Source organism: Synchiropus splendidus, chromosome 10 (assembly GCF_027744825.2).
Source record: "Synchiropus splendidus isolate RoL2022-P1 chromosome 10, RoL_Sspl_1.0, whole genome shotgun sequence".
NCBI classification, from domain to species: Eukaryota; Metazoa; Chordata; class Actinopteri; order Syngnathiformes; family Callionymidae; genus Synchiropus; species Synchiropus splendidus.
This window is the reverse complement of record NC_071343.1, coordinates 1,651,454-1,678,002: the sequence shown is the minus strand read 5'-3', so window position 1 is coordinate 1,678,002 and position 26,549 is coordinate 1,651,454. Positions and strand designations below refer to the sequence as shown.

At 52.3% G+C, this 26,549-nt stretch overlaps 1 protein-coding gene across 4 annotated transcripts; it reads right to left on the bottom strand.

Moving 5' to 3' along the window:
• Positions 1-5,193: 5,193 nt before the first annotated feature.
• On the bottom strand, positions 5,194-25,234 carry LOC128765581 (rho GTPase-activating protein 6-like). 4 transcript variants are annotated; one of them, XR_008415899.1, is made up of 13 exons: positions 24,994-25,234; positions 15,488-15,647; positions 13,687-13,758; positions 12,908-13,272; positions 11,568-11,763; positions 10,711-10,766; positions 10,505-10,655; positions 10,301-10,440; positions 9,062-9,250; positions 8,762-8,859; positions 8,468-8,697; positions 5,953-7,174; positions 5,196-5,766 (listed from the first exon to the last, which is right to left on the bottom strand). XR_008415899.1 is itself a non-coding variant. In XM_053876335.1 (12 exons), the coding sequence occupies exons 1-12, from the start codon at positions 15,931-15,933 to the stop codon at positions 6,708-6,710; spliced, it is 2,262 nt and encodes a 753-aa protein (XP_053732310.1). In that variant the 5' UTR covers positions 15,934-16,058; the 3' UTR covers positions 5,194-6,707. The 4 variants fall into 4 exon arrangements, 3 of the variants coding, with proteins under 3 accessions (XP_053732310.1, XP_053732309.1, XP_053732311.1); XM_053876335.1 differs by lacking the exon at positions 24,994-25,234 and adding an exon at positions 15,796-16,058 and having other exon boundaries at positions 5,194-7,174; XM_053876334.1 differs by having other exon boundaries at positions 5,195-7,174.
• Between the last annotated feature and the right edge of the window lie 1,315 nt (positions 25,235-26,549).

The window sequence follows — 26,549 nt, the reverse complement described above, 5'->3', positions numbered from 1 at the left end:
TCAGCTCTGTGTATATTCATGCAAACATGCAGAATAATCAGGCGCCGTCTAATTGGAATGGAAGCTCTAATGTGAGATCATTTATTAAGATTAAGCAGAGGAAAACATCTGGGAGCCGCACTTCCAGATGTTGTGTGGGAGTCTCAATCTCTCCCGGCAGTAAGAGGGCCCTGCAGAAATCCACTGACAAACTCATCTTCTCTGTGGTGATGTATTTTAAAAGCCTTATTATGAATCATCGGACTTGGCCACCGAGCGTCTCCGGGGGTCACATTCTACGGCCCCGCAGGCAGCAGCGGCTTCGGACACAAGCGTGACATCATTTTTCTTACTTCAAATGATAACAGTTTCGATGGCCGAGGCCGAGGTAAGACCAGGACCTTCACAGACAAGAGACCAGGACCGTTTCAACCCAGGCAAGACAGGGTTTTTTTTTACCAGGACAAGAAGCAGACCCAATCGTAGCTGCTGAGGCGTCCAACTCTGCACCCCATCTTGATTTTTCAGTCCATTGTTTTTATAATATATACGGGCAGAAACAGGGTTATGGACAAACCCAGTCCATGACCCAGGGGTGTCAGACTCAATCCCCAGTGAGGTGTCTCATCCGAGGAACAGTCTATCTGGAGCTGCTTGGTTGGATGTCACGAGAATCTGCAGCCACACGACCATTTTGGGATTCGGTCCGACACCCCTGTCCTGCCCCGTAACCCTAACCTACTGGCCCACTGAATGAGGTGATCACAGCCTACTGAACCATCTTGGAGGCACGTGTGAATGGGTGAAACGTACTACAGAAAAACAGCCATCTGCAGGATGAGACTTGCCTTTCCTGAGCCGCAGGATGGATTCACTTGGACGTTTTGGAAGCTTGTGTTTACAGCTCTTCTGGGCCACATGGAATGACTTGGCGGACCAGGTTTAGCCCCCAGGCCTTGAGTTTGACGCTTGCTTAACAGAATCAGACCAGGGACTATTCAACATAGGAGTCAGGGGTCCAGAGAAAGGCACACGGCGGAGATAAATCTGGACTTCAGGAGACAAAAATGGCAAAACAGGGCTGAAGGCCCACTTATGCTCAACGGTACGAACAATCTGGTTCCAGACAGTCTTCCGTCCATGCTCTGCCTTCATTTCCTCCGTATTTCTGTTCATTTTCACAAAGGTTACGGATGCGCAGCACCACAGAAAACCAAGGGGGCGGTGTTACTGTTACCACCTGAAACATAGCTGTGATGAGACATGAAGACGTAACAATGGTGGAAACTCTCCAGCCTCCAGTGGCCATATATTTACCGTCCTCACCGACCAGCGCCTCCTACAACGCTGCCTCCGTTTCCGCTTCTGTGTCAGAGCTACATGCTCAACACTGACTCCACAGTCGCCATGTTGGTTTTGGAGTTTGTTGTTTTTCGTACATAACACAGGCCAAAGACCTCACGGCGGCGAGACCAAAGACTGTCAGGAGGATGAGGGCTGTTACTCGACATAGTATTTCATGATTGAGCCTGAGGGAAAGAAAACAGATCACCACCACGATATCACCACTGGATAGAATTTTCATCCTCCAAATGAAACCAAGCATGTTACAAGTAAAGACAGAGACTTTTGACTTGAGGCCATGATCATTGTTCAAGATCTCCAGGGTCATTTTGTAGGCTTCTCTTAGTCAACTGGGTAATTTAGTGCCGACGGAGCCGAACACATGGCTCGTAACTAAACTCTGTCTGTTGTGTAACATCATTCTTTGGCTTTAGTGAAGCTTTGGCAAAGTCGCGCTGCACTGTTCCACTGACATCCTCGTGGAACTGATACTGTGCGTTTGTGTTGGAAGCTTTGGCACCTTCTGCCAGTCTCTGCTTTGTATTTCAGCTCGCACCATGAGAACTATTTATAGATCAAAACACTTAATTGGAAAAGGCACCACAAAGATGTGTTCGACAGACGGCTCATAACTCAGTTGGAGATGCCACAATTAATGTTAGACAAAGACGAGAAAGAGACGCAACCACAAGCAGTCAAGAGGACGGGGTTTATTTTGGAGACAGAAACAGATCTTCTCACAAGTTTGAGGGATCAAAGCCAGAGTCACAGAGGGACCTGGATTTTTAGGTTTAGGCAGAGACCAACGGTTCTTTGAGGGTTGAGGCTGCAGAATGAGGCCGGATGAGAGTGAAACCTCTGGAAGATGAGTGAAGGTCTTCACGAGAAAAGATGGGGACGAGACGGAGACTAAAACCAGGTCCAGGACTTCAGAGGTGTTAAGAGGAAACACAACTTGAAGGCAATGGCACCAAGAGAAGACAAAACTTTGAAAATCTTTGGGCTGTGAGACAAAAAGACTCGCACAGACTGACAGATGGATGTTGAAGCAAATGTTTGCGTTTCAATCCGTCCAATAACATGATGAGTCAACAGTTTGTCTGATAAATAACACTGCAGCTCGTGTTTTTTTTATTCTTTCAGATGTTAAAAGGGAGAGAAAAGAGAAAATGCAATTCTGGCTTCACAATCTTCACACTGATATACATTTGAAACAGTTGAAGAAAACTTCAAAGATTTCCCTCCAAATCGGAGTCGACAAGGCGCCAAATGAACTTATTATCAGCCAAAGATTGAGAATCAGAATCTCGACATCGCGCTCGGAGACTCGGCGGCACACAGTCGTATTAGCGGCGCCACTAATCCGCTAATCTTGATTCTCTTTTTTTCTCTTCCCAAAGTAAAGTTCAGCGAGCAGCTCCGGCTGGGCTCAGCCGCTCGGCTGACATTTGGGTTGTGCACAGAGGAAGAGTTTGTCCAGCAGCACTTACCTGGAGAGTAATGATCAGGACCGTTACGCTGACCCCCCCACCCCCGCCGCTCGCAAAGTACTTCACCCTTGTGTTTACTCTGAAGAGGTTTCTGTGAGAAGCTCGTCGTGTTTCGTTTCCTTGCACAATTTCTCCAGACTCTGGCTTCTGCACTCCTATCCTGGGAACCTTGGCCCACATGGCACTCCAGTTTCCTCCCACATGGATGTCAGGGGCCTTCACACCGGGGACTTTGTCTCAGGTCAAAGTCTGTTTGGCTCAAAAATCCGAGATGTGAACACAAACTCTCTGGGTTTGGCCCCGGGTCAAAGTCCACCTGGAGAGGTGGCTCGTGTCCCAGACTTCACCTGCAGGAGGTCTGAGGTTTCGGCCAGCGGCTCGATTCTGGACGGCGCAGCGATTAAATGAACCGTCCAATCTGTGTTGGGGAAGAAAAACCCTCGGCAGACTGTAGTGTTGGAGGATTAGTGGCTCTCAGGCAACCGCCATGCCGCCCCCAGCTGGGCAGGTTAAAACTGCAACAGATTTGGGCCAACAAAACCAAGGAAGCCAGACAACCAAGAGTCTACAGTCTGACAACGCCATCTGAAGTTGAGCAAGGTTCACAGACCAGGGCCGTGATAGCTAAAAGAAGCTGCACTTTTTTTCTGCCCCTGAAACGACGGCACAAATCACAGACTGGTGTTGTATTTTCGCTGGAGTCATGACAAGTATTACTGGTCACGTGTGTCAGTTTGGGAACCAAGGACAAATAACCACCACTGTTGAGACGCATCAACACAATATTCAATCCCGGAACCATCCATCCAAAGCTCCGTTCTCAGGAGTGTTCTACCAGAGTGAGACGTCGCAGTGTCGCCCGCACGTCTTCATGTATCTAATGAATCTGATGGAACACATGGTTAGACTTCTGATTCCAGCATCTGCTGTCAAACAGCAGCAGCTGCTGGGCCTCCCTTTCCCAGCCTTGTTAAATATCCATTTATTTCTGCTCTATTTTCATATCTGTGCTTTTGAGAGACTTTGCTTCAGACCTTCCTGCTTCATCAGGCTGGACAGTGTGGCAGCCGTGCACACACAACACAGGCATGAAACATGAAATTAAACCGCACCTTTGAGAGCGACTGGACTCCCAGCAGAGTCTAATCTGATTAGTATCTGGTTAGTGCTGCGTCACGTCACGTTCAGAGTGAGCTCTCACTTGAGCTGGGCAAGCTGGGGGTCAAGCCAAGAGACGAGCCACCGTGAAGACGTCATCACGGACGTCTTGTACAAGGAAGGGGCTGGGAGGGGCCTGTTGGGCGAGGTCGACTTCTCGGTGGGAGTTACGACTCAAAAGGTGGAGCGAACGCCAGATGAGATGGATGAGAACCTTCGTTCTATATTTGCCATGTGAATGTACGACTCATCCAGAAAGATTTGGATGAAGATCAACCTGATGGTGGCGCTGCAGAAGCCACTGCACCAGCAAAACCAACACTTTATGAAGGCAACCAGACCTTGTCCACTCAGTCCTCTGGACTTAAAAATGAATGATAATCCACGGCAATAATCGGGGATAATAGAAGGGTTAGACACAACCGTTGTAGTACATCATGGGGCACACACAGCACTTTGGACAATTCAGAGTTAGCCTCCATGTGGGAGGAAACCTGGAGGAAAGACATGCAGAACCGACCCAGGTGCACACTACACGCAGCGTTTGAACCCAGGACCAGGTCCAGCTGTCACAGAGCGGGCTGGCCGCGGCACTCGAGCCTCCAGTTGGACACGCCGCCTCACAGAGTGCTTCATAAAGAGTCGTCCTTCAAAAGACACTGCTCTTACGGAAATGTTAAACGTGCGCTTCGGTATGTTTGATACACTTCCCCACCGTCCAATTAGAGCGTTGTGTTTCCAGGTAAATAACGGGAGTTTTATGTTCCACGGCCGCGCGTTAGCCACCGCTCCTGGGACGTAGCTCAGGGACATGTTAGCGCTCCTCAGCCAGCCGCATATTAAGTGTCTGTAAATGAGCAAAAATGGACTGAGGCTGAGTATCGTGTGATCAGCTGGGCTCTGAGTCGCACCTTAATGAGCTCCACTGAGCTCCAGCTCGGCTCTGCGGGGACTTGTGTATCACTCTCAACCTTGAAGGCTCGCGCCGAGGACTCTCTTGTTACTGGACACCCAGCCTCGCTCCGCCCGTGACCTTGCTCTCTCCTCCCCGCAGCTGCTCCTGAGGCCGGTGAGTCAGGCCCCCACGGCCTCCCGCTGGGACCCGTGGCACATCCCCGCCAGAGGATGGGCTTCCATCCACCAGGGCTGCGGCGATGAGACTCCATCACGGTCACCTGCCGCTGGAGAGACGGAGGCGCCATCAGGTCGTCAGATTCTCTCACTGTGTTTTAACAAGTCTGTGAAGCAGAACGGCAGGTTGAGGAGCGTGGCAGTATTAAATATTAAACAGGTAAAGTACAGCCACCGCGCAAAAGCTAATGATGTTTCGAGCAGCTTCGCGATGAGTGATGAATTATTGAGCAATCTTGTGGTAATGGATCCAATTTTTTAACCCGTCTAGACGGAGGATATGACGCGGGCTTATGCTGCCACCGTGTGGCGGGTTGGTGTACTGCATCCCCTTTGTCTCTTCTGTGTTGCTCTGCAGCGACCATGCTGGGACCACTCCTCACCGTCAAGTAACTGGGACTGATGGTTTCAGGCGGTGGACAGGAGTCACCGCGGACATCAGGTATGTGTCTCTGAAGAACTCAGGAGGCTCCTCAGCTCTCTTAGAGAGAGGAGGCCAGTCATCCAGGAGAGACTCAGAGTAGAAGCCCTGCTCCTCCGTCAGAAGCCAGTGGAGATGCTTTGCTTCACAAGGTACTTCAGGCAAGTGGGAGGAGCCACCTGAAGGATGAAGTTCTCCGCATCCTCCCTGCTGACAGGATGTTTCTGGGCCCCCCTCCTCCACCTGAGCACCACGGACAGCGATTCATGAGGCGGACAGTAACAACAGTCTCATTAAATGAGAATACGGTTTCACCATCGCATGGCTTCATTGAACCTCAGCAGCAATTAAAAGAGATGGACGAGGATTATTTTTAATCATTGATGTGAGGCTGTCCTCAGGACATGGAATGAAAGCAAGCCCACCTACCTGCTTCAGTCGCCCACCAGGACCCGGCGAGGAGCCTCCCACGTTTCCCTCTGCGCTTCATTAATGTGAGCCAACTATCCAGGAGGCCTTCAGTCCACCTGTTGCAGTTCCGTTTCCATGAAGATGCAGCAACTTTTCCTGTTGGATCGACAGCAGCGCTGCCTCCAGACACACCTCACTCAGGTGGAGGGCTCCAGGCTGCAGTACTGCCAGCTCCAGGTCTCCAGCCTCAAACAAAAGCCAACCCTTCAGCACGTGAGCTGAGGAACCGGACAGTGACCTGCTGAAGATCCCAGTGGCTGGGAAACCTCACCCTGACCGAGGACCGAGAGCAGAGTTTGTGGAGGAAAAGTCGCCAGAAAACACATGAAAACTGCATCACACTGAACGGAGCAGGGAGAAAGAGCCTTTACACCAGCTTGAAACACGTTACCAAAGAAAAAAAGAGTTTTTGTTGAGGAGAGAACTTTGGAGTTCAAGGCCGACAACCGTCAGAAGTTAAACTCAAGCAACTTAAAGTAGAAAAATGATCTTATTTGACCAGCACACTGTCTCCTTCCGTCCAGTTGAGCCACATTCACGGGGAGCAAGAGCAAGTGCACTTTAATGTTGTGAGGACCAGTGCAGCACAACCATGATCGGTATCAATACATGAACATATCAAAAGCACATTTGTGTGTGGACGCGTTGTACAGTGCAAGGCTCTGCGTGAGGACGGCGTCAGTGGCGGGGTCCAGAGGAGCCGCTCGCACCCGTCACACCAGAGTGTCCGGCAGCGTGTCAGTCTTGTCCTTGGGCAGAAGCTTCCATGTGAGCCACTTCTCCGCCTGCGAGTCCGGGCACCTGCTCGGGGGCTCCAGCTGCCGACACCACTCTGATGGCGAGGGGTGGGAGACGCGCGTCTCCCTCAGAGGTCTGGAGTAGAAATGCGGGGGCAGACGGCACCTTCTGGCTTTGAGGAAGTGACCTCCAGGGCGTCCTGTCCTTTCTGCCGGATCGTCCGAGCTGACGGCCTCCAATTGGCCGGCCAGCTCCGGGAGCGGCGCTGATCCCGGCTGCCGCCCGCTCTGTTCCACAGGACCGAGCGGGAGGTGTGGCCCACACTCTGCCCCGTCCAATGAGGCGGCAGCTGCAAGGACAGGCGGCTTGCTGTTACCTTGGCGACTGCCGAGGCCGTCTGAGGATCCGCAGGACTCGCCCTCCGACGTGTCTCCCAGGGAGCCTGCAGGAGCGAGCGTTAGTCAGACACGCTCCGTTGTTGGCTGAACACGCGTCCCAGAAGAGCCGGTCCTCAGAGAGGAACTTAAAAACCTGTGAGGTCTCCGCGGAATGGGAGAGTAAACAGGAGGAGGCTGACACGTCCCGCTGCTCGCCAAACAACAGATGCTGAACTCCAGAGCCCAGACTCGTGTTTGTTCATCTGACACGTCCTGGTTACATCCACCTGGAGTGTCACTCAGTAACCCTGACACGCGGTAGTTACTGACTCACCGTGTCTTTCACAGCGGCAAGGAAAGTAATAACAGCTGTTACTTAACATGTTCCATCTGTCAAAATCGTTTCAATCGGCTTCCTATACGTGTCCAAGGCAGGGTCGCTGAGGCAGCAGTCGGAGGAGAGAGGTCCAGACTTTCTCCAGAAACCTCAGAGGCCAAGAGATAAAGTCGCGTGAGGGTGTCCAAGCAGCTGAAGTTCTAACTTGAGCCTCTCCCAAATGAGCTGAGACCAGCTGAGTCATATCTCCTCCACCTGGAGATAAGGTCCTCCTCCTCTTTATCTCCAACCTCCTTGGTCTATCTCTCCTCTCCATCTGTCCTCCCTGATGGACCCGTTCCTGACTCTGACTCTTCTGACTCTGACTCCTGAGCCTCCACACACCATCTGAGGACACAGTGCTCTCCACCCTGCTGCACTCTCTTCTTCACCTCAGTCAGCATTTCCTCAGATCAGTCACAGATTCTAGCACCGAGGTGGCAGTTACATTTCCTGAGGGCCACATTATAAACTCTGACTGTCATGAGGGGCCATCGTGCCAAAAGAAAAACAGCAATGACTACGAAGCGTGAAACATCCTAAGGACCAAATGAACCATCAAATATTCAATGGAAGCAAAGATATTTAAAAGTGTAAATATGGCATGAAGCCTCTAAAACATTATTTTCCATGCCTCTTATTTGAATGTAAATCATAACAAAACTATGGTCCAAACACCTACGATCAAAAGGCAATTCATTTTCAATGTCCGTCAACGAGTTTTCAGGAAAATACTAAAATGACAAATGAAAAGAAGAAACGTAACCTTAGTCATGAATGTGTTGTATTTACCGTTGCACCAGCACTGGATAAAACAGAAAGAGGATTTAAAAAAAAGAAAAACGATGACTCATCAGTTGGATAGTTATAGTCTGACCTCATGAGGGCCACAAAAACACAGGCAAAGGGCTGCATATGGCCCCCGGGCCGCACTTTGCCCAGGTCTGCTCCAGCATCTATCTCAACTGAAAAACCGACTCACCTCTGTCCTTAGACAAGTCGGGCGCCGACCTGCCACACTGTCCTCGGGACCTTCTGTCAAGTCTGCGGCGTGAACCTGAAGACGGGCGTCGGCTTTGAGAGGACCGCGTGAGCAGCCCGGCAGACTGGACCGGCGAGTTGTTGTCGTACGGAGACACTTCGCCACTGGACTCGTCGGAGGAGCAGCGCTCCGACAGGGGCCGTCCCTCCAGAGTCACGGGGCCCGACTCTCTGCACAAACAAACCCCACGTTACACTCAAACACGACAGGCTTTTCTCAACCGAGGAAACTCACGAGCCCCGGGAGTCTTTCCTCCTCAGCAGGTAGTCCACAACGTCCGGGTCACTTTCCAGCAAACTCATCAGAACCTCGTTCTGCAGGTCGGCAGACACCTGCGACACCAGACAACATCACTCATGTCGGACAAGCTGGACTCAGCCACATTCAGGAGCTGTTTATGAACTCATGAGCTGCAGATAAACTCTTCAGGTGATGACATGACACGACACGACCACTGACAGTGAAGACGCAGCGAAGGGTGAGCAACAGGAGGCTGCCAGTCGCCACCAACCCAAGAGTGAAACTGGGCCGCACCGTGAACAAGCTGTGATAGGAGTCGATCATCCTCTGGACCACGCTGATCACGGCCGAGCTCTCCTCCGCACGGGCCGAGCTCTGGACCGCAAACTCCCGGTCCCAGTTCTTCTGCTTGTGGAGGAGGTTGGGCCCCAATATGGTCGCCAGATTCACCGACGTCATTTTGTTGCCCTGACCCTGGGAAGGCTGAGGGGAAGAGGAGAAGAGCGATCAGAACCAGGACCTGGACCTCTGCTGGTGTCAAGTGTCAACACGCTGAGCTGCCGGCAGTGAGGAGGCGCCGTATTCCCTGTTGAAGAACCCGACTCAGCCTCGACACCGCTGAGCGGCTCAGCACGAGACCCTCTCAACACGGGACCCTCGGCTGAGGAGGACCGGTCCAAACCGCAGCTTTACCTCGGGGAACCCACTTACCAACGTGATCATCATTACAAGCCATTAAGCGGTGATCATTACCACACAGAGGCTCTTAAGGAGGCGAGTGTGACGCCGCGCTAAAGGTCGAGTTGTGGCAACACGGCCCTCATGTCAGACACGAGTCAGGGGAAACAAGATAAGGCTGATCTCATCGGAGTGTTTCAGACTGTTTTATTTTGTGGATTTGTTTTTGTACTTCAAGTACTTGAACAACAACACAACAAGTAGAAATGTGGCATGGTACAGGGCTGTAAGAAAATATCCATACGCTCAAATATCGTGATCCTTGATGTCTGTATTGATATAGCGTGATATCGTCTTGATATTTTAAGTTGTTTAAATCAACACTTAATACGTGGATATTTTGATGCTGCTGCTGCATTTGGGACACGTCTGCACACTGGATTGATTTCGCTGATCAAAGGGGCGATTCATTCCTCTGTTGGACTGGGAAATGACTGAAGGTCTAAGTGGGCTGACGTCATCACAATAAACTTGTCCTCATGCACATAATATTGTACTGCACTATCTGATTCACCCCCTGAAGATGGTGGTTCTTACTGCAATATACTGCTGAACTCACAGTATTGCAATACATCACCATGTATAGTGTCACCACTCCTGTACCGGGGCGTGTACCGTGTCACCAGATACCTGCCGATACTCAGCCCTCGTGAGGTACGGCACCTCGTGCGGTGCCATCTGTTGCAGAGACGGAGCTACTTTTGTTGTGAACTGACTGTGTGTCTCTTGTGTCCAGTCTGGCCATGATGAGTGAGGGTCCAGAGCACCCCAGGACGTCCCTTCAAAAGGCCTCACCTCAGGTCCGCTCTGGTCTCCAGCGTGTGCAGCCACGGACGACAGCAGGCGGAGGAGGCGCTGCAGCGTGTCGCAGTTGCAGGGAGGCAGCAGGAAGATCAGCAGCTGGATGGCCGTCTCTTGCTCCGCAACCTCCAGCACTGCGGGGACAAGCCAGGGAGGTTTGAGACAGGACGGCTCCGGAGGTGGCTCCGGGACGCTCACGTGTGGTGCTGATGAAGGCGCTGTAGAGCTCCCTGGTCAGCAGTGGGTCGGGCATGTCTCGCAGGAACTCCTTCAGCAGGGCCGCCACGTCATGGACGCTGCGCTCCTCCTCCAAGCCCACGTCCCAGCCCTGGTCAAACTCCTCCCGCAGCTGAAACCACCTCTGGGTCACTGAAGGCAGCGCACGCCGGTGAGAGTCGCCTTACCCGCCGAACTCGCTTCTTGGAGCTGCCGACACGGAAGATTCCAACGGTCTGTAACGCTGTGAGGAGAAGGAAGAGAGGTCCGAGATCACTGGCCGGTGACTGAGCAGGTTCAAGCACTCGAGGCTCTCACACATGACCAGGACGCAAGTCATCATGGAGGGAGGCGAAGAGGAGTGAGCTAGTGAGCCATGAGAGAGTGTCAGGTGTGTCGTGGGAAAATGATCCAGTTTCACCACATGTGTCCGGAGACAGAGGCGGGCGGTATGACGCCATGAAATCATGACAGTGAGAAGGTGTTGAGGAGCAACCAAGGTGAGGAGATGATCCCATGGATTGGCTGCCACTCTACTCTCCACTCTACTAAATGCGAAACAAAATGAATGTGAAGAGAGAAAGAATCATTGTTGCAAGTTCAGGCAAAGAAGCAGAGACCCACAGACCCAGAGCTCTGCACAGCCATCCAGAGGACCGCGTGCCTTTTGAGAGCTGGAATGGTGGAGCCTTTCCACTTCCTCCTCTCCACTCCGACCCTTCAGATCTCTCAGTGGGAGGTGGTGACCTTCTCACACGTCACAAACATTCATCTGGTTCCTCACACAAAGGTTTTCAGCGCAGCGTTAACTCGACTCGCTCTCGCGCCGCCCTCCTGACTCAGTTACTACACAGATACTCGCAGGTTACTCTGAGGGCTTCACCTGTGGACCAAACAACCACCGCTCCGTCCTGGACTTCAGACCAACAACAGACACCCCTGCATCTGCAGCGGCTCCTGGATCACGCAGCTGTTTGTACTGCTCCAAACTGGCCTCAGATCAGACGGATGAGGGAGGGATTAGCGGCGTCACACACTCACGTACCGTGCTGCTCCAGGTGCTGGCAGCAGAGCTCCACCACGCGAGGAACTTGTCTATAAATGGGGTTGAGGCTGAGCTTCTTGTCGCCACTCTTCTTCCTGCTGCCCGCCGTCTCCGCGGGCAGCGAGAGCTGGAGGGCCTCCAGCAGCTGCGACTGGTTATCGTCAAGGTCCGTGATGCAATCCACCGACACGCCTCCCTGCGGGCGGCCATCATGGAAGAGAGCGTCATGTTAATGGGGTCATCGCGCATGGGAGCGAGCCTCAAACAGAGAGGCTGCACCTGCTGCGCTGGAGAGACATCGAGCGGAATATCGGAATATCAGCCCCACCCACTAAATTTAAGAAGGAAAATCGATCTTGCTCGTACAGAAGCCGCAGGTGCAGTGGTGCTGTCTGCGCCGTAGAAAGGTCAGTGGTGCGCCGGCTTTCAAAACTAGTTTTCTCTTTTATTCACATTAAAGCCCTCAAAATGCACTGCTGCTTCTGGATTCCAGACCTGCAGGAGATCCCTGCTGTTGATGGAGCTGTTGACACGCGGGCGAAAACAGCGCATTTTGAGGGTCAATAAAGAGCCTCTGCTTTAATCAGATTTAGCCTGAAAAATCCTAGCCGCGCTGTAGTGTAAGCTGCAGGGCTTAGACTGCGAGAAAAAAGTAGCAGTACTGGAATATCATGATGGTGAATTCACCTTCACCACTCAGTTTTTTTTACTACAGGAACAGAAAGAATTTAGGTCGGAGAAATCGTATAAATAAATCCACTGATTATTAAATAAATAACGTTAAAAAAAAGACGTAGTTGTTTGGAATGCTTCATATCTGTGGAAATAAAGCTGGACTAGACGGGAGAGGAAGCAAAGAAGGTTCAGTCTTCACACTTCCAGTGTCGATCTGAAACCAACAATTGTATTTTTCATCTCACTGCTGTTGCTACTGAAGAGGTGGCGGAGGATCGCGGTCCCTCCCAGCTACACAGGGTGAAAGGCTCAGCCCATCACAGGACAGACAGTGAGAGGAAAGCAGAGCTCCTGCAGCACGAGGTCACACTAGGGCGCAGGTCTGCGCAGGACTCGAACCTCAGACCCTCCACTCTTGTTTCTGTCAGCGAGCTGGACCTGTATTTAACCCCTCTGATGGCTACACGCCGCCATTTGGGTGTCCAGATGTTGCACTGATGAAGGTCACCCGAGGGTCACGGAGCATCTGGACGACGCTCCAGTGATGTGGAGCGGGAGCTAAACCTAATAATGTGCTGAAACGGAGCCAAAACATCTGAAATAAAGCCATTTAAGATGGAGTGACCGCCGTCCTGATGGACCTCCTCTGGGAGACCTGAGTTCACCTGAGGATCATCAGAGCCTTGACTCAACTGAAGCTTCCATCCTTGGAGGAACTGGAGGAATAAGTCATGTGAGGGAGGAGAAGAGGAAATTTGGGGTGGTACCCTCCTGCGAGTCCGGGGCGCCAGGTCCGGGACGGCGGGGAGCGGCGACTCGTTCTGGGTCTCGGAGGCGGAGCTGAGCGAGGAATTGCTGCTGGAGAAATCTCTGTTGACGCGCCTGAAGCTGGAGGTGAGGTGCAGGAAGGTCAGCATCAGCTCGCTGGGGTCGCTGTGCTCCTCCCGCGCCGGCTCCTGCCGCTGCTTGTGCGTGTGGTCGTTGGCGATGACCTGCCACAGCGGGATGCTGAACGCCTGCGGCAGCGTCTCTGCGAGGACACCAGACGCACACGTCAACTCCACACTCTGACCTCATCTTCCAGGAGGAGAAACATCCACATGAGAGCTAGGAAGCTCCTCCAGTGGAAACTAAATACCAGCTCACGGACCCTTGAGCTTCGACTTGAACTTTTAAACTGCAGTGCTCAGTAAACAAGCGCAGATACCAGAGCAGGGCTCAGCGGCGCATTCTTCCTGAAGTGCCTCTGTAAACACGGAGGGGGAGCAGCTGCCTGCGCTGGAGGACACCTTCTAATGAATGAGCCGCCGTCAGGACTGTTTGTGTTGTTTCCCGTGACGACCCCTTCCTGTCCGAGCGCTCAGCCGGATCCTGGCCTCTGGGCGAGACTGGCTCCTGGCTCAGCTCGCTCCGGACCCAGACTGAAGACAGCGAGCAGCTTTACCTCGGTCTTTGCTTTTCTCTTTGGACAGTGAATCCAGCTTCCGCCTCAGAGACTTCTTGCTCTTGTGGCCGCCTGGAAGATAATAAATGGACATATTGGAGAGTCACTGGTTCAAATCCCAGCTGAAGAACACACGTGGGGTTCTTTAATGAAATGATCCAAGCAGCTGCTCTGCTCCACGTCTCTGGATGACTGAGCTCAAGGACGAGAGGGTTTGTTTACAGGAGAGAAAATGACCATCATTTGGCAGAATCTTCACTCACACAAGACAATTCCAGAGTTGAATGAAATACGATGGTGAAATGGACAGTAACTTATGGAAAACATTTCACAGAAACAGGAGAGGATGTGAGGAAGCCATGTCTCCATCTGAAGGAAGAAGAGCCTGTGTTCCCACCGAGCCACCCGGGTCCCTCTTCCCCAGTGACCTGAGACCACAATCCAGAAGCACAAGTCTATCGGTCCAACAGACACACACATCTATCTCTCACTGCAAAAGAAACAAGTCATTTTTGTCAAAATAAATCTGAACTGAAATGTTGTCATTGGACCAAACTAGTGGTTTCTTCTGGGTTCTCTTGGCTCTCGGTCTGGGTCTCAGCCCACATTGGTCTCTGTCTCGGGTCAGATCAGGGGTGTCCAAACTGGCCCTCAAAGGGCTGCGGCGGGGGACAACTTTTCACCGGTCAGGTGGCTCATCACGAGTCCCCAGGACGGGGAGCAGGGAGCAGGGACGTGGAGGACAGTAGGAGCCGCAAGGACAGCGTTGGAACCACGTCAACTGATTTGATGAGGTCAGGACTAGCTAACAAGAGTGGACTCCCTCCCATCCAGTGAGAGGCGCCGCGGCGTGTGACTGGTACTGGTGCCATTATCAGCCAAGCAGCGAGTTGTCGCCTTTTGTATGGTGGCTCTCTGGGGCCAGACCGAGGAGGTCAGGGCAGCAAGGAGCCCCACAAGGTCCAGTCTGACTGTTCAACTAAATGTCGTACAAAAGCTTTTTAAATGGTCTCAGAAGCAGCTCTGTCAGCTGAGACGGTCTCATCCAGATGAGCAGACATGGAGGACCCGGTCAGAGTGTGTGTTCAGGACAACAGGCTTCTCAAGCACCACCAAGTGAGCCCCATGAACGGGTCGCAGAGAAGGGCCATATGGACATTAAAAACTGTCCGCCGCCAATATGCAAGTGTTGTCACCTCGGCAGCGGGAGAGCTGCACCTGTTGATGTGAAGCAAAGCAGAGGAGCGCCTCAGAGAGCCTGTGAGGACCACTCCATCTCATCAAAGAAACCAGAGACTCAGAGTCCACCAGTGTCATGAGCAAAGGTTCAAACGACCACGGTGAACCACAGTCCACCACACTCTCCAAAGCTGTCACACGCCGCAGAGCTGGAGAGCGCGGCGCCGTCACCGTCTCCTCATGTTCACGCGTGCAGGACCAATGCAGCCAGTGAGCCGCGGGTTTATCCACTTTATCCTGAGATGCAGAATTGTCATGGTGGAGGTTTGGCGGGATATGGTGCACCATAAGTTACCATCCGTCCCTAACAAGTCGTAGGTGAGGTTGACAGTCGGCAGCTCGGTGGTTTGCACGAGGCAGAGGCTGATTATGGAAATGTGGAACCAGTAAACGCTCCGTCAACTCGGCGGTGTCAGGAGCTTCACGCAGCCTGCAGCTGGATGCGCGGCTCGCCACGGAGAAAGATAGGGATCTGTCAACTTAGCATCTGGACCGTAACACGCAGAGACAACACGGCGCCCGGGCCTGCAGGACGGAGCAGAAGTGCTCTGACTCGTCTTACATTTGGGGATGCTGATGTGGCCACGCAGGTCTGGATCTCGCAGCAGGCGGCGGAAGGACACGTCCTGGAGTCGAACCCGCTCCAGCTCAGACAGGCTCTGCAGGGGCACCGGCTTCAGGCCAACCGTCCGCCCCGACGCGCCGCTCCAGGTGAAACCACCCTAAACAAACAGAGAGATTCACAGGTGAGTCACGGCTGTCGGAGGCCGTGAAGGTTCGGCTTCACTGGGCAGCATCAATCACACCCACGTCACAGGCGACTCTCCGTCAGCCCCGATTTAAGCCCTGATGAAAACAGAGTGAAAAAACCTGTCTGGTATCTGGATCCAGCTCCTCCAAAGAGTCCCAAACCAGGCTCATAGCTGCATCAAACCTGTGGCGGTGAGAGAGCCGTGCGCGGCCACAGAGGCGGGCCGCGGTGTCATGAAGCGGAGGATCAGCGCTCATTACGGCTCAAATAATCTCGTACCAAATCCTCAACCTCTTCAGCATCTCCATGGAGATTAGAGGTCTTTGATCCAGGCGAGGCAAGATCATGGTCGCGGCCACGTTCCAAAGAGGCTTAGCAGCTCATTATCAGGATGAAGCTGAGCGCCACAATTAGCCTGCTGCAGTGAGACAGGAACACCGACGCAGGAGCTGCAGGCGCACGCCGCGCGGCACGTACCGCCCCAAATGTCACCATCCTCACCGTCCTTTCAATGTCCCGCTGCCTTCTCCCCAGGACTCCCTCTCAGCAGGGGGAGACAGAGAGCACGTCACTCATGCATCATGAAATATACTTTTCTCTGTACTTCAATGTACTGTATGATATCTACGTCTTTCCTCACGAAGATGACATCACCTGCGTCACATTTCTCCGTCGGACAGTGGGAGACTTCCCACCACAATCCAAGATGGCTGCTGGGAGTGTCAACAGCAAGGAGAGCTCCTGTAACGTTCCCGATACTCCACCTCCATTCTTCCTTTCTCTTCATAGGTCGGCTGCGCAGCACTGTTCGACAACATTCCAGGTGAAGTCGGATTCATTTGGACCTATCACCTGAGTCACATCTTTCCTCATGAATCCCTGAGTGAGACGATCTTCATGTCCACCCAAGGCCACCGTAGATGAAGGCGCTTCCTGCTTGAGCTGGTCAGGCTCAATAAACGTTTACACCTAACACTTTGTTTTTTCTGGTTTACTCTCGCTGACCTACGTGCAGACGGCGCGTTCAGGGGCGTCAGAAATTTCTGACCACCACTGCCAGAGTCTCTTGGGAGGAGACAGGAGGGGACCCTGGCTCTGAAGCGCAAGTTGCCCAAACGACTTTTTAATAGTGATTTAGACAAGATAAGAACGTCGGTTCCTCTGTTTCGGACACTTGGTCGGCCCGAGGAGGAGGAGGAGGCCCCGGGTCAGACCCAAGTCACGCTCGTTGGTGAGGGTCCCTGAACAAGCAGCTGGTCCACAGCAGCCGCCACTCAGGGAACAGAAACTGAATGGGATTAAAAGCCCAAGTTCCTGTCGTGGCTTCGCGTTGACGTCACGACTCGGCAGTTTCACAACCGAAAGTGTGTCACGGCCACAAGAGACAGATCATCAGTCTTGTTCAACGAGACGAGACGCGCTGTAGCGGATCCGTTCCAACACGTTCCAGGAGGACTCCAGATCCAACCGTCCGCTCACAGCAGGATCTTCTGATCCACCAACGCTCCCTCTCCACCGCAGAGCTTCAATCCCACCAGGCACCTGTTTGGCCTGCGCTTCTCTGAGCTCAGGACCAACCCTCCGTGAATCCAAACTGTGCATGGATCAAGGGTCTACTACATGAGGACGACGGCTGCACAGCGTCGGACCAGCACAGTGTTGTGTTGCACATGCAGCCGCCACCTTCACACCTGCTGCTGAGACACCAGTCACATGCTTCTGGCTTCCTGCCTTCAGCTTTTGGTTACAACGTCGGCTCCTACTGCAGCACCTTTATTATGACTTTATTATACTGAGGAACATCGCTGACGTTTTCAGAAGAACATAACTTCAATTTTGGAATTAAAAACTTGTCCATTTACACCGGTGAATCTCCCCATTGCTCAAGCAGCATCGAAGCCCCCAACACTGGAGTTCTGACCCCCCACACTGGAGTTCTGACTCCCCACACTGGAGTTCTGACTCCCCAACACTGGAGTTCTGACTCCCCAACACTGGAGTTCTGACTCCCAAGACTGGAGTTCTGCCTCTCTACACTGGAGTTCTGACTCCCCACACTGGAGTTCTGGCCCCCCACACTGGAATTCTGACCCCCCACGCTGGAGTTCTGACTCCCAAGACTGGAGTTCTGCCTCTCTACACTGGAGTTCTGACCCCCCACACTGGAGTTCTGACTCCCAAGACTGGAGTTCTGCCTCTCTACACTGGAGTTCTGACTCCCCACACTGGAGTTCTGCCTTCTGACTCCCCCTAGACTGGAGTTCTGACTCCCCACACTGGAGTTCTGGCCCCCCACACTGGAATTCTGACCCCCCACGCTGGAGTTCTGACTCCCAAGACTGGAGTTCTGCCTCTCTACACTGGAGTTCTGACTCCCCACACTGGAGTTCTGCCTTCTGACTCCCCCTAGACTGGAGTTCTGACTCCCCACACTGGAGTTCTGACTCCCCCTAGACTGGAGTTCTGCATCAGCACCACCAGGGGTCAGCAGTGGCCATCTGGGGGTCCAGCCCCACATGTCGCTGAAAACAGAAAAGCTATTGACCCTGTGAGTGCTGAAGAAGTGGAGTGAGTGAGCGTCCATCACACTCTTTTGAACACGCCATGACTCGGACTGGTGCGAAGAAAGCAGCAGCCTCTCACACGCGCCTCGGTCTCATGTTAGCGGGAACAATCGCCACCACAGCCGAGGAAGCTGCGACACTCCTGAGACGGAGCACAATACAGAGGAAGCCTGCGAGGCTGTGCTGAACAATCGCGCCTGATCCACCGCTGAGATTACGCTGAACACACTTGAACACGGATCTCAGCGTCCAGGAAGGGCCCCAAATCACCGTCCGCAGCCCAATAAAACAAAACACTCGCCGCTATTTTAAGACGCTGCCTGGAGTTTGACACAGCTTATCTTGCCGTATGTTTCTGTAAAAGCAGGACACATTTATCATCGGCGTTTCTTCGCGCAGTTAAAGTGGTCAACACCGGAATAAACCAACGTTCAGAAGACACGAGGAGAAGCGGCGAGCGCTAGCAGGCCGCAGGTGCACCATGTCTGAGACCCCGCCCTCAAACTCGTCTGCAGCCGGTGAAGCCACGCACCGGAGCGCAGCTGCGCTCGGACCAGGCTCGGCATGAGCCCGCGCTGGGCCAGCTGCTTGTTCAGAGCAGGTCCAGCGCGACCTCCGAACAAAGCCGCGGGTTCGGGAGGAGGCCCGGGTACCGACCCACAAGGCGCTGCTCCGAGGGAGCGGCCAACACAGCTGAGATGGGAATCTTTCGTTTGTGCCGTGATTCATCCGACCAAAGATCAGACAAACGTTTGTGACAATACACCGGAAGAATTGTTCTTCTTTTCACCATTGATATTAAACAAGTGTGTTTCACACAATCCTTTTCCTTGATCACGATTTAAAATGATCACATAAGAGTTGAAAAAAAGATATATATATGTCCTCAATATTTCTACAATACGTAAAAGAACATGAACTTTTTTGTGCTCTCAATACTTTTTTCAAAATGACTAAAGTTGTTCTATTGATGAGGGTTGACAATCCAGCGGGAAATGAGTCATAACAGCTTCAGAATATTTTTACCTTTATTCACATCTAAATCTAGGATGTGGAGTTAAAACAGTGGATTAATAAAGAAAGCTGAACCTGTTTTATTTTAAAACTTGGGTCGATTATTATTATTGATATTATTTTAATACGTGATTGTTGCACATAAACAACATAAAGCAAACCTGTATTGAAAACATCACAGACATGATCATGTGACACTAACATTTCAATCTCAGACATTTTGCAACATGACATCGATGCAGGAACCTGCAGTTTATGTCCAACCAGCCACAGTTGGACGGCTCCACCTCGACAACAGCCCTGTCTGTGTTGATCATGATGATGACGGTTTTTGAAAAGAGTTTTCCGCTGCGTTGCGAGTGAGTTGTGAAGATGTGGCTTGATAGTGTTGCACTTGGTCGACCTGTTTATTTTGGTCACATCCGGACAAGCTTCTTCATGTGGAAATATCCACCGAAATATTCAGACAGTTCATTTGTCGACTGGATCACATCACACCTCCGTTCTCCTCCTCCTTTGTTCCTGCCCTGTTCTTGTTCCACCACTCTCCCTGTCCTCCTCTCACCCCTGCACAGTGAGAGAAACGCCTCCATTTCCCACAGCCGACAAGCTCCCGAGGAGAAGCCCCAGTCAGCAGAGATGAGCTTCATCCGCCAGCTTCAGAGCGCACGTCTGAATAAGTCAATCCAGACTCCACGGGGCCTGCGGCGGAGCTGCGAGCGCTTCAGAGAGGAGCGTCACGGAGGAACTACTCTGAGGCTGCACGCGCCAGACTGAGCTGCACGTTGGAGACAGATCACCCGAAGGAGAGCTGTGTGCACAGCAGTGGAGACAAGACTCCGGGTGCTCGGTCCACGGCGGTATAGTTTGAGACAGACACAAGCACAAGACAAAACTCCAGAGGATTTGAGGGAGATTTGCTGGGAAGCTGCGCGGCGCAGCGTCTCCGGCCTCAGTGGACGTCGCTCCAGGCCAAACCAGAGCCACGCTCCTCCTCAGCAGGAGGCCCCTCTCTGGGGCCCCAGTGGCTGAGCGCGTCGTCCCGGAATGAAACGCAGATACCTTTTTTTCTTCTTCATGACGCTTTGAGTTGTTTTCAAACCTGATGCCCCTCTAACATGGCCACACACCTTCACCCCAGAGCGACGGAGCGAAGCTTGTCGGACCCGCCTGAGACTGTCAGCACTGCTCACATCAAAACTCTACTGACCCTCGCAGACCGTCAACGCTTTCTCTGTGGTTTAAAAGCTGAGGGAAACTAAAGGCAGAGCCAAACAAAAGGTGAAGAAGTGAAGAATCTTTGTTGTTATGAAGCCAGCTGAGACTGTTCATAGAACTAGGATAAAATCAGGCAAACAAGATCGTGCTAAAATCGCTGAATAAAGATTTGATATAATTATTGTTAATTAGAAATATACTGATATATTTTGGCCATACTGCCAACGACCCCTTTCGGGGGACTTTTTTTTTTTAATTCTGCAATTGGTTTCCGCCTGCCAAAAACGGCTACAATCTCTCTTTCGCCAACACACAATTGTGCGTCGGCCGAGGTGGTGCGACTTTTTCAACCAACCAAATGTGCCGTGTCTCAAAAAAGGTGCCACACTGCTGCAGCTGATGGACTCACAACAGTCACTCAGGCGCAGTCCTACTCTGAACTACCCTCACAAGCTTCAGGGAGCGGCAGTAGTGCAGCAGGAGCGGGGGGGAGGGGAGCCTCCCGGCCTCAAGAGGGTTGTTCACACGCTGAATGTGGCAGAACGGAGGTGAATGACCTTCCACGCCCCAAAAACTGGGGTGAGCTCCAGTGAAACAAAAGCATAACACGCATCTTTAAAGAGCATCTAGCGGAGAACAGGCCAGCGGCGTGAGAGCGAGGCACCGAGGGCTGTGAACGGAGAGCAGAGGGTGGACCAGTGAAAGTGGAATTCTCGGTGAGTCAGACTGAAAAAGCCAGTGTTTTTCCACTCGGAGAAAAAGGGACTTTTACAGGGTGCTGCGGGAAGAAGTATGTGCCGGAGGCGCTGTCGCTGAGGATCAAGTCGCGCTGCTCTAGAGGGAGATTTGCAGTTTCCTCCTGGAAACCAGATGGGTCTGCCGTCCGTCTCCGCTCAGACGACCGAGGCCTGGACGGCACTGGAGCGAGGGCAGCACCTGTGGCTGGACGCCACTGCGCCCAGCACAAAAGCTCCAACTCTCCTCAACTGCGTGAAAGTTCCTGTGGACCTGCGTCACGCGGCTCTGAGTCAGTGCTGTCCCGGCCTGAACCCCCGCTGTGCACGTCTGCGCCCGCGGAAATGTGTGACTTCAATTACGGAGAGAGCTGTGAACACAGCGCAGACTCAGAGTCGACAGCAGCAGCCGACAGCGCGGTCATGTGAGGCGTCGGGTCGGAACCCGAGTCCTGGGATCGCCTCAGACACCGCAGCCGACGGGCCGCGGACCTGGGCTGCGCCACTCACAAGGTGCACCGTCGCACGGCAGCGGGACCAAACCTGAGTGCCCGAGATTTGGCAAAGCAGCAGCAGCGTCTCCGTCCTGGCAACAGATCGGGCCAAACGACTCACACGGAAGCAGAGAAGCTCTGTGTTGACACCAGTACAGAACAATCCAAACACACTGGCATCATTCCACACTCACAGAGCCGGCGGAGACGACGCCTGGCTCAAGAGAGACGCCTGACACACAGCGCCAACTAGTGACACAGACCATGTGATACTGTGAAGGGCTGAAAAGACCAAACAAAGTGGTGAAAAGGGAAATAAATCACGCAAGGTTTACACAGCTGAATCAACGTTTCAATAGAATGACACGAATGTCTGGTGAACGTGTGGCTCCGGGGCCAAATATGGCCTCTGGACTACAACTTTCTGGCCCAACACTTTCTCTGTTCAACGTTTTCTTTTGTGTCTTTGAACTGGAATCTCACTTCTGTGTTTGCATATTTGCTTCCCTTTTGTCTCGTCCCACAGATTATTCCATTCACAACCCTTTTCATCTCCTGCATTGTTTTTGAACAACAAATCATATACATTAGTTCCACTGCATGTACAATAACTTCCAAGTTTTCATTTTACTTTTGAAGAAATCTAATACGAGAGTAAAAAAACTGGATCCATAGTTTAATCCAAGATGTAAATGATCTCATGCAAAAGATGAAAAACTCCATGCGACTTTTGAGGAAAATAAAAAGTCAAATAAAATATTCTAAAAAGTACTGAAAAAAACGGAATGTAAAAGATTATTTATCCAATAACAAGTGAATAACTGGAAATGTAGAAGGTAACGGTGGTGTGATCTTTGTCTGTGGGTGGAGCTCGGCAGGACAGCAGGGGGCGCTGCCGCGCGCGTGTTCACCACAGCTGTGCCGATGGAGGACAGTCATGGCTCAGGGTTGCTTGGCTTCTGTTTAAAACACTTCAAAGTTTCGTCACCGCTTTCACAATCGCGTCAAACGTGACGTCATCCTGTCGAGTGAGGAGTGACTGATGCTAGTGCGTCATGTGACGTCCCTCATTCCAACCTGGGGTGTTTCTTACGGTAAAAAATGTGACACTTGAGGTGAAGCCGGCCTCACAGCAGCGTCCAGCGGGACGAGGTGTTGCAGTGGGAACCGCTTCAGCAGGCGTCAGCCACTTGGCAGGAGCCCAGCCCCCCCACCCGCTGAGCGCAGGAATTACCGGGAACGTCAGCCGCCCCGCTGATGTGTCAGAGGTCGCCGCAAGAAAAACAATTATTCCAAGTCATTTGAGCAGATTAAACGCCGACAGCAGGTGCGCGCTGACGGACGCAGGCAGCCGGAGATTTGCTCCTTGGAAACTCAGCAAGAAGCCCGAGACTTCACTGCTGTCCCCACAGAGTATTGTGCGCTCAGAAAGGTCACGCAGCACGCGTCTGCCCCGGGGCCTCCACCCAGCAGGAGCAGAGCCCTCGCCGCCGCCGGCTTCTCTCCACGCTCTCAGCTGCTCTCTCTGTGGGCGTCCAGACCCGAGTCTGGGTGTCACACTGTCAGTCACTAGCCAGAGCGCACAGCCACAGCTCAATCAGCCTTTAAGCTCAGCTCTTTCTTCGCCGCTGGCCTCCTGTCGTTTCCAGTTCCTGTGCCACTGACCGAGGAAACGGTCCGTTTACTCTCACGCTCCTGCCATGCTGGTCACATGACTCACCCGGGTGCAAGGCAGCGGGCGCCATGGAGCAGGCCCCAAGGTATTCCGAGACACAACTTGGAAAAAGTATTGAAATACCCATTAGTGAAGATGAACATCGTCTGTCGGAAGAAGCTGCAGCAAAGTATCGAAGTAGTGCATCAAAAACGACCAAACTCCAGCCAGGACACGTGTGTTTTAAAGATGGCCGCCAGAACAATTGGAACACTCTTATGTCAACCGTGTTCAGCACATCTCTCTCCTCAGATCTCAATTCCACTACATCCATTGTGGTACGACAAGCTGTAGCAGAGTACAACATAAGTTCAGTGGACAACAGACTGAAGGCAGAGGTGCTGCACCTCAGCTGGGTCAGGAAGATGAGCAATAGCATTTCAGGTTTTCTTCACCTTTCATATCAGCTGCAGTACTGCGTCCTACTGCTAAGAGCTGGAGGTGTGAAGAGTCAACGAGTTTTATGTTAATAACTGACAGTGGATTGGGATTCCTTGTGTCTGTCGCGGGTCGCAGTGTTTGTAGTAAAACGTAGTTCCCACAACTCTGAAGAAGTTGTGTACCGGGTACACACCAACGACAGCACACGCAGTATTATGAGTTACAGAGTAAGTATCTCACCTCATGACTTTCAGAAGTGCGAGAATCTATCCAATAATTCTTGGGTTCCACTGTGACTACAGTACTACGACCTGCTGGGCGAGGTCAGCAGTAGTTTTGCAAGTCAAGGCAGCCACTGGCAGCAGTAGTACTGGGTGTGATGTTGGCCATGAAGTAGTGCAGTAGTTCAGTCGTGGGAGGCTGTGACACTCAAGTGCAGAGGTGGGTAGTGACCAGCTACTTTCACTCTGTTACATTTACCTGAGTGGGTTTTGGGACAGTTTGTTCTCCGAGGAGCAGTTTTAAGCCACTGTACTTTTTACCTCTACGTGAGTAGACTTGTCAAGAAAAAGCTGTACTCTTACTCTACGCTACATTAGGCTTCATGGCGCACCTTACTTTCAAATCGCCTGCATGTGCGTGTGCACCTCTCTCTCTCTCAGGGAGAGACCGGCGCATTCAGTACAAGTACAATGCTACAGTGTTGTGCTAGTTGTACTTGCTCAATTTTTTTTTTAATTCTATGTTTTTATTTATTTTCTATTACTTATTAAAGTACTTGATTTATTTCTTTATTTTATTATTTTATTGATTGGGTGGAATTTAATTTCTATGTGGAAGATTTTTTTTTAATGAATGGTTGTTAAAAAACATAAATTACTCAACAGTTACTCATTACTTGAGTAGTTTTTTCACCAAGTACTTTTTTACTTTTACTCAAGTAATGATTTAAATGCCGACTTCTGGCTGGTACTCGAGTCATTTTATCCTGAAGTAACAGTACTTCCCCTTGAGTCCACTCTCGACCCACCGCTGCTGAAGTGAGTCTGAGCGCGCGCGTACAAACCCTCACAGTGAAGGAGAGGGCGCGCGAGCGGGTGCGGGGACAGCGGTAGTATCCGGAGCAGCAGTAGAGGTTGGTGTGAAACAGACAGTTTTGCTCGGGATCGCTCGCCAGTTGAGTTGGGTCCGGACCTACCTTGTAGGGAGTCTGGTCCGCCTCGCGGTGCCTCCTCCGCATCACCATCTCCGGGTCCAGGCTGCGCGTCTGCCGCAGCCTCCGCTTGGCGATGGTGCCGGGGCTGAGGGAGCAGGAGAAGACGCTGCTCAGCAGTCCCTGCGCGCTCATCTCTGCCGTCAGAGCGCATCACTCCGACCGCAGCGCGCGGGGTCCGGCTCGGCTCCGTCAGTGCTGGGATCCCCTCAGGTCCGCCTCCCGCTCTGACTCAGGGCCGGCGACGTCACGGCGGCTGCGGAGGAACGAGGGGAAAACTTGGGTGGGTCACGCCTCTTTTTCCCGGCAGCCAGTGTGTGGCTGTCGCAGCAGAACACAAGGTCAGACCTCTCTGGAATTAAAGCCCATTTCTTGGTCGTGATCAGGTGCGTTTCGCTGTCTGAGCCCAGGGATTATTTTATAACTGGAGCAGGTGGAACCCGGGTTGAGGATTAGGTGCGTTTAAACGGTCAGAAGGATGAAAGACCAGGGTCGGAGGTCCACCAGGGTGATGGTGTCTGAATGAAGCGTCACTCTTCACCCCCAACCAACGTGACTCGCTCTGCTCCCAGGACATTAAAAAGCCTGAGCTTCAGGTTTCAGGTCAAAGTTGAGGGAAGATCCATATCCAGAAGTCCACCATGAAAAGAACATGTGGCTCCACAAGTGTTTGAGCTGGAGGAACAATCTTCTTCCCCTGTGTAGAAGACCCAACTCAGTCTTGATCCAGCAGATTCCAGCATGGTCTTCAGTGACAGGACCGAAGGACAGGAACCAGGGGCCACAGGAAGATCTGGCCCACAGCTTGGATCTTCAACCTTCATCCTGAGTCCAGAACGTACGAAGGCCGGAGAGCAGCACCATCCCAAAGCACAGGCACAGACTGAACAATGTTCCATCAGTACCTGGGTCCCCTCCGAGGCGTGTGTCACACTGGAGACCTCTGTGTCCAGCTGCTATGTCATGAATGTGGCTGCTGAAGTGGGTTTAACTGAGCCGGACCGGTTTGTCAGCGGAGCAATAGAATCCAGCCTGACACAGAGACACAAGTGTGCAACACTCGCAGGCTCCACATCTGAGCCTGAGTGATATGATATCATATGAATATGATGGTGTTTGTGTTCGATCCAAGGCTGGAGCCCTGAGGAACCCCGCTCCACAGCCGCAGGTCTTTCTGAGGGAGAAACCAGGTTGTGATTTGTCAAAGCTCTGATTTCGAAGCTATATGTCCAGTCAGGAACGGAGTCAGTTGAAGTGTCTTCCTTTGACAGGAGCTCAGCCCAGAACGACTCCAGGTTTTCCGACCTCCTCCTCTGCCGAAAGACTCGGCAGAGCCTCCATATGACTGGGAATTTTGGCTACATTGCTGTCAGAATGTCCTCAAACTGAGGATGAATGTGAGCCTGGAATGGCAGCTCCTCTTGTCCCACATTCCTCCCTGTGATTGGGCCCTTCCGTCTGCGCAGCGGGAGCCGGGGCCTTCCTGTGGGGGCTCCGGGGAAGTGATAACACGGCCGCGATAACGCCGGATCAGAGGAGGG